The sequence below is a fragment of the Eretmochelys imbricata genome, chromosome 2 (assembly GCF_965152235.1).
Source record: "Eretmochelys imbricata isolate rEreImb1 chromosome 2, rEreImb1.hap1, whole genome shotgun sequence".
NCBI classification, from domain to species: Eukaryota; Metazoa; Chordata; order Testudines; family Cheloniidae; genus Eretmochelys; species Eretmochelys imbricata.
The window spans coordinates 269,248,012-269,265,495 of record NC_135573.1 but is presented as its reverse complement, the minus strand read 5'-3'; the positions used below and the strand labels follow the sequence as shown (position 1 = coordinate 269,265,495).

Below are 17,484 nucleotides of genomic sequence, written 5' to 3'. Positions count from 1 at the left end.
CGTGGGTGCTCCAGCCCCGGAGCACCCAGGGAGTCGGTGCCTAAGGCACCACTTTTGATGTGATCAGTGGGGGGAGCAGCCGCTCCCCCCCAGCTATGCTCCCCCACCCCTAGGAGCCAGAGGGACCTGCTGGATGCTTCCTGGGAGCTGCCCCAGGTAAACACCGGCGGGACTCCCCACCTTGCCCCCCGGCAGGTGCCTCTGGCTCTTAGGGGCGGGGTGGGCACCCACTACGGTGGCCCACAAGACCCTCCTGCCCGGTTCTAGGGGCAGTCAGGGAACGGGGGAGGGGGATGGATGGGGCAGGGGTCCTGGGGGGCGGGGCGTCAAGGAACGTGGGGGGGGGGGTTGGATGGGGCAGGAGTCCCGGGAGGCGGGGGTGGGCAACGACCCCCTTGTGGGGTGAGGAGGGAACCCGTTGTTAAAATTTTGGCAGCTCATCACTGCCTGCAAGGTGTATGGTTTTATTTAGAGGGAAGCTCTGGCTTGTGTTCAGTAAGAGCTGTTGCCAGTGTTGTCTTAGCCATTGGGCAGCAGGAATTTATGGCTTCCTGGGCTGCAGCTTAGCCCCCTATCAGGACATAAATTGCATCAAATTATAATTATTTCCCATTCTTGCTAAAAGGAACAATTCATTTGAAATGTAAAACTGAGAATTCATAATCTGAGGCGAGAAAAGGGAGAGGTAAATCTCTGAGTGACTTTCTTCCTCTCCTGTCCCCTGTGGAGACTAGAAGATCCGTCTTTCTTTCACAGCTCTGTCTTTTCCAAAGGACCGAATAACAGACAGACACAAGGCACGGTTTTGTAGGCACAGGACTTGGTTTTCTTGCTAGGAGAAAGTTCAGAGAGGTTACTTCGGCCAGGTTGAAAACTCAAGGCCTTTGGTTCAGTTTTACTATTCAATTTCTGACCCAACATTTCATGTTAACGTCTTATTACAAATTGCATATTCATGAGTTGACCCCAACATCCAGAAGCAGGTGCTGAGCCCCAAATATGTTGCACCTGTGCACGTGTTACTGAGATGATACCGGCTCACGCTCAGAAATTTCCTTTCCAGGGCAACGTTCAGAAAAAGCTCTGAAGACTGAAGCCAGTGACTCGATTCTAAATCTGCTCCCCAGAAACTTAAGTGTAACCCCAGTTCTTTCTTGCAGGTCAGACAGAGGAGAGAGCGTCTGGGTGTGGAACAATGGCCGGATCAGATGACACCATTGCGATGCCGGCTCTGGGCCGCCCTTTCCAGCTGGGGATGCTGTACGACTGCCGCAGTGACGCCCTCATCCCAGGTAATTGTCACCCGGGGGGAGCACGGGGCCCAATTTAGTGTTTCCGAAAAAAGAAGCATTTGGCACCTGTTTCTTTTAGGAACATTTGGATTTGGGATTTGAGTTGGGGAAAAAACAAAGGGCATCCAAACCTGCCCGGGTGCTGTCCTGCTGAACCTCCTTACAGCACTGGCTGCACTAGGAGAAACTTCCCATCCGCTCCCCTGCCACTGCGATATCTCTGCAGCCCCACCCGCACGGCAGTCGGCCTAGGAAAGGTGGACAGTGCCCCCGAGCTGGCTCATCCCCCCATTTCCACATGGGAGGGGTGAGGTCCTGGTGAGAAGGGTCCTCTCTACACACAGATCTTCAGGGCATGAGGGGACCCATTAGAAGGAAACACTTCAGCTATTCACACGCATCACTGTGACCCATATGAACTGTCCCCCGCCCCTGGAAAAGGCCTGGCATCGCTGTGGACAGCTCAGTGAAAACACCCACTCTGTGTCCAGTGGCAGGCCAAGCCGTGAACAGGGTGCTCAGGTGCCTGAGGAACGGCATGGAAAATGCCACCAGACCTATTCCAATGGCATTATATAAATCAACGGGCCACGCTCCCCTGGAATGTGTGCTCCGTGCTGGCCGTCCCATCACAAAGAGGGTATCACAGAAATCGAGGCAGTTCGGACAGTGATGATAAAAATGACTAGAAACCTGGGGAGAATTTCACAGGAAAAGACAAAACAAAATATTTCATATAGAGACAAGAATAAGCTGGAGGTGAAACAGGGATACAGAAGAATGAATGGGCTAGAGAAGGTAAATAGGAATGGGCTAGAGAAGGTAAATATGAAGTACCTATTTACTCTCTCATAGAAAAATAACAAGGGGACACTCAATAAAATTAAAATACAACTAGTTTAAACTCAATAAAGGAAATACATTTTAAAGCAACATAATTAGCATGAGGAACTCACGCCACCAGACATCACTGAATCATAGAAATTTCGGGCTGGAAGGGCCCTTAAGGGGACACCTAGTCCAGCAACCTGCATTGAGGCAGGAATAAGTGCACCAGGGCCATCTCTGAGAGGTATTTGTCTAACCTGTTCTTAAAAACCTACAATGATGGTATCAAGAACATAAGAACGGCCATACTGGGTCAGACCAAAGGTCCATCAAGCCCAGTATCTTGTCCTCTGACAGTGGCCAATGGCAGGTCCCCCAAAGGGAATGAACAGACAGGTTATCATCAGGTGATCCATCCTCTGTCACCCAATCCCAACTTCTGGCAAACAGAGGCTAGGGACACCATTTTCTGCACATTCTGGCAAATAGTCACTGATGGACCTATCTTCCATGAATCTATCTAGCTCCCTTTTGAACCCCATCATAGGATTGGCCTTCACAACACCCTCTGGCAAGGAGTTCCAGAGGTTGACAATGCGCTGCGTGAAAAAATACTTTCTTGTGTTTGTTTTACACCTGCTACCTATTAATTTCATTTGATGACCCCTTGTTCTTGTATTATGAGAAGGAGTAAATAACACTTCTTTATTTACTTTCTCTATACCTCTCATGATTTTATAGACTTCTGTCATATTCCCCCTTAGTTGCCTCTTTTCCAAGCTGAAAAGTCCCAGTCTTATTAATCTCTCTCATACGGAAGCCATTCTATACCCCTAATCATTTTTGTTGCCCTTTTCTGAACCTTTTCCAATTCCAATATATCTTTTTGAGATAGGGTGACCGCATCTGCACGCAGTATTCAAGGTGTGGGCGAACCATAGATTTATATAGAGGCAATAGGATATTTTCTGTCTTATTATCTATCCCTTTCTTAATTCTTCCCAGCATTCTGTTAGCTTTTTTGACTGCCGCTGCACATTAAGTGGATGTTTTCAGAGAACTATCCACACTGACTCCAAGATCTCTTTCTTGAGTGGTAACAGCTAATTTAGACCCCTTCATTTCATACGTAGAGTTGGGATTATGTTTTCCAATGTGCATTATTTTGCATTTATCAACATGAAATTTCATCTGCCATTTTGTTGCTCAGTCACCCTGTTTTGAGAGATCCTTTTGTAGCTCTTCGCAGTCTGCCTGGGACTTAACTATCTTAAGTAGTTTTGTATCATCTGCAAATTTTGCCACCACACTGTTTACCCCTTTTTTCAGATTGTTTATGAATATGTTAAATAGGACTGGGCCCAGTACAGATCCCTGGGGGACACCACTATTTATCTCTCTCCATTCGGAAAACTGACCATTTATTCCTACCCTTTGTTTCCTATCTTTTAACCAGTTACCAATCCATGAGAGAACCTTCCCTCTTATCCCATAACTGCTTATTTTGCTTAAGAGCCTTTGGTGAGGGATCTTGTCAAAGGCTTTCTGAAAATCTAAGTACACTATATCCACTGGATCCCCCTGTCCACATGCTTGTTGACCCCCTCAGAGAATTCTAGTAGATTGGTGAGGCATGATTTCTCTTTACAAAAACCATGTTAGCTATTTCCCAACAAATTATGTTCATCTATGCGTCTGACAATTTTGTTCTTTACGATAGTTCCAACCAATTTGCCCAGTACTGAAGTGACATTTATTGGCCTGTAGTTACCAGGGTCACCTCTGGAGCCCTTTTTAAAAACTGGCATCACATTAGCTCTCCTCCAGTCATTTGGTACAGAAGCTGATTTAAATGATAGGTTACAGACTACAGTTAGTAGTCCTGCAATTTCACATTTGAGTTCCTTCAGAACTCTTGGGTGAATACCATCAGGTCCTGGAGATTTATTACTGTTTAGTTTATCAATTTGTTCCAAAACCTCCTCTAATGACACCTCAATTTGGGACAGTTCTTCAGATCTGTCACCTAAAAAGAATGGCTGAGGTTTGGGAATCTCCCTCACATCCTCAACAGTGCAGACCGATGCAAAGAATTCATTTAGTTTCTCAAGGCTGAATCCCAACTCTGTCACTCCGAATGCAGAGTGGGGCACGCAAGGATTTTAAAAATTAATACTGGCCACTCCAGGCTTGTTTTAAACTCCCAAGGTTACAGCTTCTCTCTGACCTTGGCTTGGTAAATGCTGCCACCAACCAAATGCAAAAAACACCCAAGCCCTTTGAACCTAGGAAGGAACACTTGGGAGTCCTCCCTATGGGGTGCCCTCAAGCCCTTTCACCCCAGCTGAGAAACAGTCTGGGAACAGCTGAGAAAGAAAACAAAGGAAATTAGCTGTGGCTACCAGCTAATCAAACAACATGCATAAACCTCTTAGCACACCAAAACTCCAATTCTGTTCTTAAAAAAGGAAATTTTATTAAAAATAAAAAGAAAGAAAATTCATCTGGAATTTAGGCTTCTGCTAGATTTTAAAAGAGCAATTCCAAAAATCAAGCACCCAAAATAGCTTTCTTGTGGGTTTAGCTTAAAGGTTACAAGCAAACAAAAGCATCTGGGGTTATGACAGAGGAGTCCACAAGCCAATAAGAAATAAAATAAATAACCCTAATCGCATCTGGCTAAACACTCTGATCTGTTTACACATTGGAGTTCAGATAAGTCATTCTAGGCATGATCCGATGACTTATAATCTGGGGTGAGCTGAATTTGCGCCGGTTCGCGCAAACCGGGTGTTAAATTCTGAAGCAGTTTTAGAACCGGCTGTTAACCCGCTTCCCTGCAGGGGGCTTTGCTGGGCTCCGGCCGGGAAGTGATGTGATTCCTCCTCCGGCCACCGGGGGCGCTGCTGCGGGAGCCACGTGGGCTGCCCCCTGGCCCTGGGCACGAGCCCTGGTGCTGCTGCTCCCCCGGCCCTGGGGCTCCCGCTGCTGCCTGGGGGGTCCCCGGCTGCTCTGCTGGGCCTGGGCTGCGTCCTGCTGCTCTCCCCGCGAGCCCCCACCACCCTGCCCGCAGCCGGCCCCCGCCCTGCCTGCAGCCAGCCCCGCACCCCCTGCCTGCAGCCAGCCCCTGCCCTGCCTCCAGCCACCCCCCTACCCTGCCTCCAGCCAGCCCCTGCCACATGCACCCCCTGCCCTGCCCGCAGCCAGCCCATCTCCCGCCACCCCTGCACCCCCCGCCCTGCCTGCAGCCAGTCCCTACCTCCAGTCAGTCCCTGCCATACCCCCTGCCTGCAGCCAGCCCGTCTCCAGCCTGCAGCCAGCCCCCGTCTCCAGCCTCTCCAGCCATCCCCTGCCCTGCCTGCAGCCAGCCCCTGTCTCCAGCCACCCCCGCACCCCCTGCCTGCAGCCTGCCCCTGTCTCCAGCCAGTCCCTACCTCCAGTCAGTCCCTGCCGTACCCCCTGCCTGCAGCCAGCCCCTGTCTGCAGCCACCCCCACACTCCCGCAGCCAGCCCCTGCCCTGCCTGCAGCCACCCCTGCACCCCCTGCCTCCAGCCAGCCCCGCCGCACGCACCCCCTGCCCTGCCCGCAGCCAGCCCGTCTCCAGCCACCCCTGCACTCCCTGCCCTGCCCGCAGCCAGCCCCTGTCTCCAGTCAGTCCCTGCACCCCCCTACCCTGCCTGCAGCCAGCCCCTACCTCCAGTCAGTCCCTGCCGTACCCCCTGCCTGCAGCCAGCCCCTGTCTCCAGCCACCCCCACACCCCCTGCCCTGCCCGCAGCCAGCCCCTGCCACCTGCACCCCCTGCCCTGCCCACAGCCTGTCCCTGCCTGCAGCCACCCCCTGCCTGCAGCCAGCCCCTGCCCTGCTCGCAGCCAGCCCGTCTCCAGCCACCCCTGCACGCCCTGCCCTGCCTGCAGCCAGCCCCGCCCTGCCTCCAGCCAGCCCCGCACCCCCTGCCCTGCCCGCAGCCAGCCCCTGTCCCCAGCCAGTCCCTGCCGCACCCCCTGCCCACAGCCAGCCCGTCTCCAGCCACCCCCACACCCCGTGCCCTGCCTGCAGCCAGCCCCTGCCGCACCCTCTGCTCTGTATCCAGCCAACCCCTGCCGCACGCACCCCCTGCCCTGCCTGCAGCCAGCCCCTGTCTCCAGCCAGCCCTGCCGTACCCCCTGCCTGCAGCCAGCCCCTGTCTCCAGCGACCCCCACACCCCCTGCCCTGCCCGCAGCCAGGCCCTGCTACCTGCACCCCCTGCCCTGCCCGCAGCCTGTCTCTGTCTCCAGCCAGCCCCACACCCCCTTGCCTCCAGCCAACCCTGCACCCTCCTGTCTCCAGCCAGCTCCGCACCGCCTGCCCTGCCCACAGCCAGCCCCGCACCCCCTTGCCTCCAGACAACCCTGCACCCTCCTGTCTCCAGCCAGCTCCGCACCGCCTGCCCTGCCCACAGCCAGCCCCGCACCCTCCTGTCTCCAGCCAGCTCTGCTGCCCCCGCCCTGCCCGCAGCCAGCCTGGCCCCCCTGCCTCCAGCTAGCCCTGCCCCACGCCCCTGTCTGCAGCTGTCCCCATGTCCACTGGTGCCCTGCAGTTCCCAGGGCAGTAACCCTGCACACCTGCTTCAATGAGTGGGGAAGGGAGCAGCTGGGACCCACACTTGTGCACACCCTAGGGTGACCAGACAGCAAGTGTGAAAAATCAGGACAGGGGTTGGGGGGTAATAGGAGCCTATATAAGAAAAAGACCCCAAAACCAGGACTGTCCCTATAAAATTGGGACATCTGGTCACCCTAGCACATGCCCAGGGCATGGCGGGGACCCACACGTGTGAAACGGAGGTAATTTCTAGATCAGGCCCATCTTTTTAAAAAAGGACTTTCGGCAGGGTTAACATACATCTCTATTTTCCCAGACAGATCAGGCCTTTTTGTTCTTAAATTGCCATCCGGGCAATACGGACCTATGGTAACCCTGTTGGTACAAAAAATACATACTGAGGCACATCCCTCAGGGAACAGGTTGTTAAGATTTTGGCAGCTCATCACAGCTTATAATCATACCTGGCTTAGCTGCTTACAGAATGGCTGCTCTGTCCCTCCAGCCCAGAGAACAACAGACAAAGGCAAACTTTCTTTTCCAATTTTAAAAAGTTCTAGCCTTCCCATTGGCTCTTTTGGTCAGGTGCCCACTTTTTTTTTCTTTACCTGGGGGACTTTTAACCCTTTACAGGTAAAGCAAGTAAAGAACAGCTATCAAGAGGGATTTTACAGCTAACTGACTGGCTGGGTGTCCATCAAAGGGAGCTACCCCCACTTTATTTATCACAGATGGGGATTCCACAACCTCCCTTGGAAGTCTATTCCAGTGCTTAATTATCCTTACAATTAGAAAGTTTTCCTAATATCTAACTTAAACCTCCCTTGCTGCAGATAAAGCCAATTACTTTTTGGCCTCCCTTCAGCCGACATGGAGAACAATTGATCACTGTCCTCACTGTCAACAGCCCTTAACAGATTTGAAAACCGTTATCAGCTCTGCTCTCAGTCTTCTTCTCTTAAGAGTAAACATACCCACTGTTTCTAATCTATCTTCTATAGGGCAGGTTTTCTAAACCCTTTATCAGTTTTGTTGCTCTTCCCTCACCCTTCTAGTTTGTCCAGATTTTTCTTGCAGTGTGGCGCCCCAAACTGGACACAATACTCCAGCTCAGGCCTTTCCAGTGCTGAGAAGAGCAGGACAACTACCTCCCACCCCAGAATTATATTAGCCTTTTGCACAACTGCATCCCATGGTTGTCTCATATTCAATTTGTGATCCGCTATAATCCCCAGGTCCTTTTCCGCAGTACTACTGCCTAGCCAGTTATTCCCCATTTTGTAGCGGTGCACTTGATTTTTCCTTCCTAAGTGTAGTACTTTGCACTTGTCTTTATTGAATTTCATCTTGTTGATTTCAGACCAATTATCCAATTGATCAGATCATTTCTAATAGAAGTCAGAGTAGCAGCCGTGTTAGTCTGTATCCGCAAAAAGAAAAGGAGGACTTGTGGCACCTTAGAGACTAACCAATTTATTTGAGCATAAGCTTTCGTGAGCTACAGCTCACTTCATCAGATGCATCCCTGTAGCTCATGAAAGCTTATGCTTAAATAAATTGGTTAGTCCCTAAGGTGCCACAAGTCCTCCTTTTCTAATAGAAGTGACATTTCAATCATAAATATAGCACTTGCTTCCTGGGACAGTGTACTCCTGAGGGGGGAGTGAACTCAGTCATTCTGGAGAGGGATATATGAAAAAAAAAAAAAAAGATCACATCTTCCAAAGTCCTGTAAGAAGCCGGGGGCAAGGGAAGTTTGTTAGCCGTGTAGTTCAGCCTTGACTTGGCACATTTGTATGTTACCAGGTCAGTTTACTTGATGTCCTTCACTCGTTATTTTTCAATCTCAGAAATGAGACACAATTAAAGGATGGATAGATTCTGTGTCCTGTGCATCTATCAGTTACGTTACCATGTGTCTGTCTCTACTATTCCAGGGATCACGCTGTGGGGCCTGGAACAGCTTCGCAAGGATGTAAACACAAAACCACAACCCAAGACTGAATTTGAGATCATCGCATCCGACACCATTGAAGAGAAGGCCAATGCCCTCAATGTCACAGCCTCGCTGAAGGCCAGTTTCCTGGGGGGGCTGGTTGAAGTAAGTGGATCTGCCAAATACTTAAATGACACCAAAAAATCCAAACAACAGGCCCGAATTACTCTCCAGTACTCTGCCACAACAAACTTTGAGCAACTAACTATGAACCATTTAGGACCAGAGAATGTCTCTTATCCTGCTGTATTTGACCAAGGCACGGCCACCCATGTGGTCACGGCTGTGCTGTACGGGGCTCAGGCTTTCTTCGTGTTTGATCGGGAAGTTTCTTCTTCTGAGAATGTACGTGAGATAGAGGGAAAGCTCCAGATTGCAATTAAAAAGATACCCATGTTTTCCATAGAAGGGGAAGGAGCTGTCAAAATGGATGAAAGTGAAAAATTAAACGCTGCAAAATTTAACTGCAAGTTCCATGGTGATTTTGCTCTTGAGAGAAATCCAACTAATTTCGAAGATGCCATGCAAACATATTCCACCCTCCCCAAGCTGCTGGGTGCCCAGGGGGAGAAGGCCGTACCAGTGAGAGTCTGGCTGTACCCGCTGACCAAGCTGGATTCCAGAGCTGCTCGGCTGGTGCGTGAGATCAGCTTTTCACTGATTTCTGATGCTCAGACTGCTCTGGAGGAACTGGCAGAAGTAAACATGCGATGCAATGACATGGTGAAGAGTCCGATCGCCACAAGCTTCCCCGAAATCAAGCTGAAAATCCAGCAGTTCAGAGATCTGTGTAAGCAACACAGACAGACTTTCCAGAAACAGCTAGCAGGACTCTTACCATTAATCCGTGGAGGTGGAAAAGAGGAAGGGGGCCTGGTGGATATTTTGTCATGTAAAAACCAGTCACCGTTCAATACCCAGAGCCTCAGTGAATTTCTGGATACAAAGGAGAAAGAGATGAATTATGTGAATTCCTACCTTAGGATCCTAAGCAATGTAAAAGTGGTGTCCTCTCAGAGTGAACTAGATGAAATAGTACTCAACCCTGAGCTTGACTTCATTGTCTCCTTTACATTCACCTCACTGCATGAAGAGGAGCCATATTTATCAGATTTAAAACAGTGGCTTCAGACCCAGTATATAAAGGAAACTCATGATCCTGCAGCAGCCAGTTCTGTCGCTGAGAAACCAAAATCCAAAATGTGGTTTGAGGAACAAGAAATTAATAGAAAAGCTCGAAAATCTGCAAAGTCCCTTTCACGTTTTGTCAGTGTCAACAAATCTAACGGGAAGATTCGGTTCATTGTGTCCTCTGTTCCAGACAAGGACAATCCAGGCACTTCCATTTACCTGTATGAGGAGGGAGAGCTGATCAGCACCAACTTTGAGGCTCCATCAAAGCCTCTTCCTCCCCTGATTGATGGAATCAAACATGACCGTGTGCAGCTCAAGTTTAACCCAGCAGCCTATGGAAGGGCTGAGATATGCGGCTATCGGGCAGAGTACAGAATTGTAGGACAGGAGAACTGGACGACTGTGAATGTAAATAACACGCAAGAGACATTCACAGTAACAGGGCTACGTGCAAACACCGAGTACCAGTTCCGATACGCTGCAGTGAGCAAACCAGGGCTCAGCGAGAGCAGCGATGTGAGTAATCCTGTGAAGACTCTCCCTCCTACCAGCCCGCCTGGGAAGCCCGTAACAGTTATTGTAGATTCATCTGCCATCGCCCTCACCTGGGAGAGTCCAAGTGTCATTGGAGATGGAGTCAGAATAAGGGAGTATAAGGTGGAATATAAAGAGGAGGCAGGAGATACAAGTCAGGAGGGGAAAGACAAATGGCTGCAACGAAGGACAGAAAAGAGAACCGAATTCTATAGCATTGATGGACTGAGTCCTGAGACACCCTACAGAGTCCGGGTTTCGGCTGTGTGTGCGGATGGGGCTGTGAGTGACCCAAGCGAAGAGACTTGTATCTCAACCCTAAAGAAAGGTAACATTTAAATATATTTGCATATTTCTTCCCACCCCAAACACAGGACTCTGGAGTAGTTCATTCAGGTAAAACTATATTTATCTTTGGAAGAAAAATTGAGATGTCCCAAGTGTATAATGTAGGCGTGACTTCAGAATCAAACTATTTCTTGCAATTTAATATCTGAACTGGAGTAATGCATACAGGGCCCAACCCAACCACCGGGATCTGCTGGGGACTGTACAAATGATACTGAGCTGCCAGGTCTGGTCAAGTTAAGGTACCAACCAGCTTTCTGTGAAAAGCTTCATTCTTTTAAGTGCTCTAAAATTGTCATGGTTACATGGATTGCCTTGAAATTTGATGTGCCTCAGGGGGCACTGGCTAGGGTCAGTGATCCAAATCTGAGATCATTTGACTAAGGGGTTCCTGGGATACAATCTCCTCTCCACCCCCCAACTCCCTAAAAAAACCATAGTTTTTAAAAGTTGACATATTCTACCACCGTGGTTTTGCCCAGACCTGGGGATCAAGCCCTGGCTCTGATCCTGCCACAAGGGTCTCACTGACTGGAGGATAACACGCAGAGAGTGAACGGCACCCACTAGGCCTCTGGGGGGAGCAACATTCAGAACATTATTGGACAGATAGTATTGCTCATGAACTAAGGGGATTATACTGAGCACGTGTGGACAGAGGAGCCAAGAGACTCTGGAGGTGGAGAGCTTCCGCTGTAGCTGGATAGGGCTCTGTAGATAGGGCAATTTCCTGCAATATCACTGAAAGATCTTATTGTACTAACTGTATGTACTGCTGTGGGCCAGGATTGTGTATAACCTCTCTAGTGAGGAGATGTGATGGATGTAAGACGTGGCGGTTCAAAAGGCTGTATTGAAAATGTGCCAGACAAGTATGGACTTTTGGGACAATAAATATTAAGTGGATTTCCTGGGGAGTCCCTAGGGTGAGGTTAATGCAAATTACTTACCTCTGGTCAATGCAAAAACCCAGCTTTTTGAAGTTAAGCTCTGAGGGGAGGGTTTTTTCTGTTGATTACCTGTTACAGAAGGCAAAGATCAAAGGCCAGAGTTGGATAAAGATATGGCTGATCTGCCCAGCCATTGCTCTGGTTCTGGATCTAAACTTCTAACCCCGGAGAATACCCAGATGTGGGGTTTGAAGGACTAAAACCTTCTAGAGCTGTAGGTTGGATTTGGGGGGACGGGGAAATCTCAGGTCAGCTTTCGAGCTTTATTGTTTTAATATTTATTCTCTGTCATGCTTTTACCTAAAAGAAGAAACGTGGTTGCTTAGAAGGAGCTGTGTGGAAACATATAGCTGTGGGCAATACACTGCTCGTTGTCTTCAGAGAGAAAGCAAAGCGCAGGCCCTGGCCTGTTTAGACAGTCTGGCTTGCTGGGGATATCCCGGGGTGAGGCAGGGAGCTGTGCAGCCTTAAAAGCCCACACAGGGGCCGGGGAGAGAGGGGGACACACACACACACACACGCGCAGAGGGCCACAGTCGCCCAGATCACCTCCTATCCCACTCACAGATCTTCCAAGATGGTTCAATTTATTCCTCCACCCTTCAGTACAGCAACACCTACCACAGGGATTACAGCTGCAGTGCATGCAGATAATTCCCAGAGGCCATTGCCAGCTCCAGAGGGCAGAGTTAAGGTTGCGAAGGTGTTTACCTGAACTCGCTATCTCCCGGCATTCACAAGATTCAGTTTTGCTGAACTGACTTTCTTGAGGGGTGCAAGGTCTCACCGGGCATCTTAACGCTGCGTTAGTGAAGTATTTTTGCCATGTTATCTCTCTCTCTGTGTCGATAGTTAGCTGTATAAAGAGCAGCACCGACTGGCATACATATATGTTACACAGTATTGTTCCGAAGTAGGTGAGTACAGGGGGGAAGATTCTGAGGCTCAGGTCTGGCCCAGCCGATCCTTTCGCTCTGTCATTGACCCATGTGTGCCGATAATGCTCTGATTCTGTCTCTCCCCAGCGAATGTGACTCTGGATCCAGACACGGCACATCCTGAGCTCGTCCTGTCTGATGATCGAAGAACCATGAGCCGGGGCCCCGAGAGCCAGATGTTGCCTTACAAACCGGAGAGATTTGATTATTTGCTGAGTGTGCTGGGCTCTGAGGGCTTCACCTCGGGGAAACATTCCTGGCAGGTGAAGGTGGAGGGAGGAGTAGCCGGAGACTGGGCTGTGGGGGTAGCTAGACAGTCTGTGCTGAGGAAGGAAGAGGTTGGCTTTACCCCCGAGAATGGGGTCTGGGTGGTGCAGAAATGGGGCAATGCCAGAGACTATCGGGCTCAAACCTCCCCTGTCACCCGCCTGTCCTTGAGTAGAGAACCCAGCAGGATCCGGGTCTCTCTGGACTATGAAGGGGGGTTGGTGGCATTTAATTATGCTGATGATCTGGCCCCGATCTTCACTTTTCCACAGGCTTCTTTCAATGGGGAGAAAATCTTCCCTTTCTTCTGGGTCTGGGGTAGAGGATTCCAGCTGAGTATCCATCCCTGAGACTCAGGGTAGCCCGGGGCCCTGTCAGTACCATACAGAGCAGGCTAGACCCATCTCACGGTCCTGCAGGGACTGCCCAGTCTGCTTGTTCTCATGCTGTATGGTTCTGTAGGATTATATCCGTGAACAGGGTCAGAATGGGCACCAGGAGCTCCTCCCTTTGAGCCCTGTGCCGGTCTTGGCCAGAATCCCCCGTGGTGCTCACTGTCTGAAAGGGGCAAAGTAAAACCAGGGCTCTCGCCCGGCATCTCCACCCCCTCTTCCTGTCAGGGCCCAAGGCTGGCAGCTCACTGCACTGTCTCCAGGTCCTCATCAGGGGGCTTCCAGCTGAGCCATGGACAATTGCTCCACTCGCAGCATGGGCCCTTTGCACAGTCTGAGGGGGCAAAGGCAGAATCCTGCCCCAGGATCAGCCCCTACCATTGTGCTAAAATGATTACTCACATCTTCTCTCTGAGTTGCTCAGAGGTGTTTCTATCCTACTGTAAACATGTCATTCTCTTGCAGTAAGGAATGCAAAGTCTTTTAGCAGCAGAAATTATGAAATAAAATCCTACTTTATGCTTTCAGACCATTGTCAGATTGTGTGTTAGGTATATCTTACAATGAAATGTGTTGCTTTATGCCAGAGCTAATCAAAATTTGACATTTCAGAAAACAAACAAATTCCTTCACCAGGAGTAGCAGGCAGATCGTTCCCATGGCTATTGCCAGCACCAAGGGGCAGAGTTATGGTTGCATGGGATTTATCTGTATTTCCTGGTTTTCAGAGGTCTGAGTTTTGCTGAACCTGATGTCCTGGAAGGACACGAGAGACCACCACATATGTTGTATTTTGTACTACATTGAATATTCATTAAACGATAAGTGTTTTCTTTTTTCGTTGACTCCATCACGATAGTTTTCAGGGTGCCCACCCAGTTAACTGATAGAAGTTCTGATTATTGCAGATTCAATATGGATCTCATAGTTTTGGGGTTCAGAGTGTGAATCCTTGTGGGATTTATTGTAGCGCTGTTCAAACTACAGTGACGTTACATCTCTCTCTCCTGCTGATCCCACATCCTTGTGGAGGATCTTCAGCGGCTAGCGTTAGAAGAGCTATCGGAATAATCCACTCAGTCCATTATTCCTATAGTAGGCACCCTTTACTAGACGGGCCTCTGAACTGTCTCTCTGTAGTGTCCAGTCCTCTCCCGGAAGACACACAAGTTATTAAGTTCATTGCTCTTTTAAAGAGTCAATACACGCAGCTCATTAATTTCACTGGGGTTTGACAAACACTCACTTTAATCACAGCACTGACCTGGTTTATAATAAAGGTAAAACAAGTTTAGTAAACAAAAGTCATAGATTTAAGTGATATCAAGTGTAAGGTGTAAAGATAGGAAGGGTGATGAACAAACAGAAGTAATAATACGCTTTCTAATAGCTAAGACCTAACTTAACAAGCTACAGACATTGTTCGAGGCACTTTCCTCTCCAGTATTCCTTTCCCAGCAATGGCTGACTAGCTTTATGTCAGGATGCTCACAGAATCCAAGGTGCTGGTTTTCCTTGTCTCCTCTGGTGAAGGGTCACTTAGGGGTTTGCTCCACTTCTCTTTATAGTCCACTCTACCTTGGCAATATATTGTTCTGAAACGTAGCTCCAGATACAGGTCCTTCTCCCTGCTGGGTGTGGATGCTGTGCTGCCAGGAGTGGACTCCATGCTGTCTTCTCCCGCACTGGAGATTTTTCCAATGCAAAGGATCTTGTCATGCAACCTCTGATACAACTGAATAGCCCATTGAATTTGCCCACATCTGGGAATTTTTAGGCCTAACACATTTTCCAAGCTAAAGCTGGTTGCAACATTACTGTATCATCTTGGATGGTGCATGGCTTCTGCTGCTGCAGGCAGCCACAATCTGCCCGCTGCTCAAGAGATACCACTCCTGAACGCAGCATTCCCATAGGCTGGGGAAACCCCGTTATCTGGCCCACTCCCCTTGCCCATTTTCTTCATCTGTTGCTGGGGCCAGAAACCATTCTTGGTCCTCACAGCTCCCCACTCTGGATCTGAACGGGCTCCCAGCTCCTTCTCCCCTCAGCACCTCAGCTCAGATCAGTGATATAAAAGAGAGGTGAACCCACAGTGCAGGACTCCTCTGTCTATTACCTCTCTGGTGCTTTGACACAAGGAGCTTCGGGACGCCTCCTCCGCCAGCCCCGTGGCAAGGGGACAGCAGCTACCTCTGCGGGGGGCAATCTGCTCTACGGAGGGACACCGCCAAATAAAAATTGCATCTGCTCACTCCAGCTCTGCTGACTACACGACACGTTCTGTGGTGTGAACAGGGGAACAGCATCACCCAGGCAGACCCAGGCAGAGCTTCTGCCAGACACTCGTACAGCATCGCCCTCTGCAGAAAGGAGCAAAGATCGTTTTCCCTGACCCCTGATCAAGAAACCAAAAGGCCTGGCTCCAGTCCTGAGCCAGAAACCCACCCCAAACAATGCACATGTTTTCTCTGCTCTTTCCACATCAGAGACCTGCAAACAGCTTGCCTTTCGCAGGACATAGAGTCCTGGGACTGCAGCCAGGAGTTTTCAAGCAAGTAAGATCGATAGATGAGATGAGGCCAGGCTGTTGTCCATAAGCAGCACCCCATCTCCTCCTTTGCACTGACCGTGCTCAGTGCAGAGACACGCCCCTGGGGTTTCAGGTTTGTGACGTATCCCACAGCATGGCAGCAAGTTTGTCTGACACCTCACAAAGCTAGAGAGATAGAAACCAAAAGGGTCTCAACCAATCGTGCCGGAACCCGGGGGGCCATGTTGCCCCCCAAACTGCAAGCCTTGGGCAGGTGCGAAGTGGCACCGGTAGGGCCTACACTCCACAGCGGAGGTGCTGCCCTGCTCCTGCCCAAGGCTTGCAGTTTGGGGGGGGCAACATTCTCCCCTATCCCCCAAATTACACCCTTTCTAAAAAGTGGGGGGCATGACCCCCAGCCTCCCCGGCTGGCACTGGTGGGCCCCCCACCCCCACCACTTCTACAAAGGTTCCAGAATCCTTGGTTTTAGGAGGCTTATTCCTTCACCCTCTCACTTCCCTGGTCCTTCTCGCATGAATGGAGAGCAGCAATCCCTGAAGTCCAAAGGTGCAAACAATCCAATGTTTATTGGGGTGAATTTCCAGCAAGCATGAGTCCAGTTTCCTTCCTTAGTGTCCCCGTTCCCAGCTCTGACCCCACAGAGCCTTACCTGTGTCCCTGTTCCCATTTCCCGCTTTAGCCAAACATGATTCCCATTCCGCCCCCCCCCCTTCCTGATTGACTGCGGACTATATAGTAAAACTTGAGTTCTGCTTTGCTATACCTTAACCAATCATTTCCCTGAAATTTAACTAACCAATTGTAACATGATTATTTAACCAATTAGATCCCACCACCTTAATTAGTTTACACCCAGCAAAATTAATTACACAGCAGACAGGAACAATCCCAGAAATAGACAGAGATTACACAGACAAACAATAGCAAAGTGGGAACTATAATGAGAAAACAATACAGAAGTGAGGATTTCCCATCCCAGCTATGGATAAGTGAGTTCTTGCCAGACAGGATGCTACCAAACTAAGTTTCCTTTTACATCTTCTAGGCACTTCCCTTTCTCTGGAGGTGATAGGCACTATCAGGACAGGATTGTATCCTAACAGCCCAATAGCACCTGATTTCAATGGGACTAGTTTGGGATGTGAGGATGTGACCGGTCGCTTCCCAGCTTATGGCTGCCTCTGCTGCTTAGCCAAAGGCCTTAGCCTAAGAACAGGGCCTCAGACTGTCACAGTGAGAGAAGGCCCTTACACCGGCCGACAGTGATTTTGATTCTTTCTTTTATACCTCTAGAACTAGCCAAGTGATAAGAAGACACCTAAATGCTTAGAGTACAGGCCTTTGCAGACAGGCCTGAATATCTAGATCCTAATACTTGGTCTCAACTCAAGCCTTTGCTCGGCATCGGTTTTTAGCGGCTGTCAAACACTCCGTAGCTAATAGGGGGGGTGGGGTTACTAGAGGTATGTTCAGATTTTGACAAACAGCCAATATTGAGGACGCTGAAGCCAGAGAAGGGAATTTGCACTGACCACTGGATCAGCTTTCTCCTGCCCCACAAAGACTCTCCAGCAATGCAGCCTGTAATGGGGGTCTGGCCCTTTAAGGCTAGAGGACGGAGTTACTCATTCCATGTGTCCAGGGAAAAGCGGAAGGAGGCCTGGAA

General features: G+C 49.8%; 1 protein-coding gene across 1 annotated transcript; it reads left to right on the top strand.

The window, feature by feature from the left end:
- The first annotated feature begins 1,195 nt into the window (after positions 1–1,195).
- LOC144260227 (stonustoxin subunit alpha-like) lies at positions 1,196–14,032 on the top strand. The gene is made up of 3 exons (XM_077808782.1): positions 1,196–1,292; positions 8,642–10,696; positions 12,692–14,032. Exons 1-3 carry the CDS (start codon positions 1,196–1,198, stop codon positions 13,219–13,221), a joined length of 2,682 nt encoding a protein of 893 aa, XP_077664908.1. The 3' UTR covers positions 13,222–14,032.
- Positions 14,033–17,484: the final 3,452 nt, after the last annotated feature.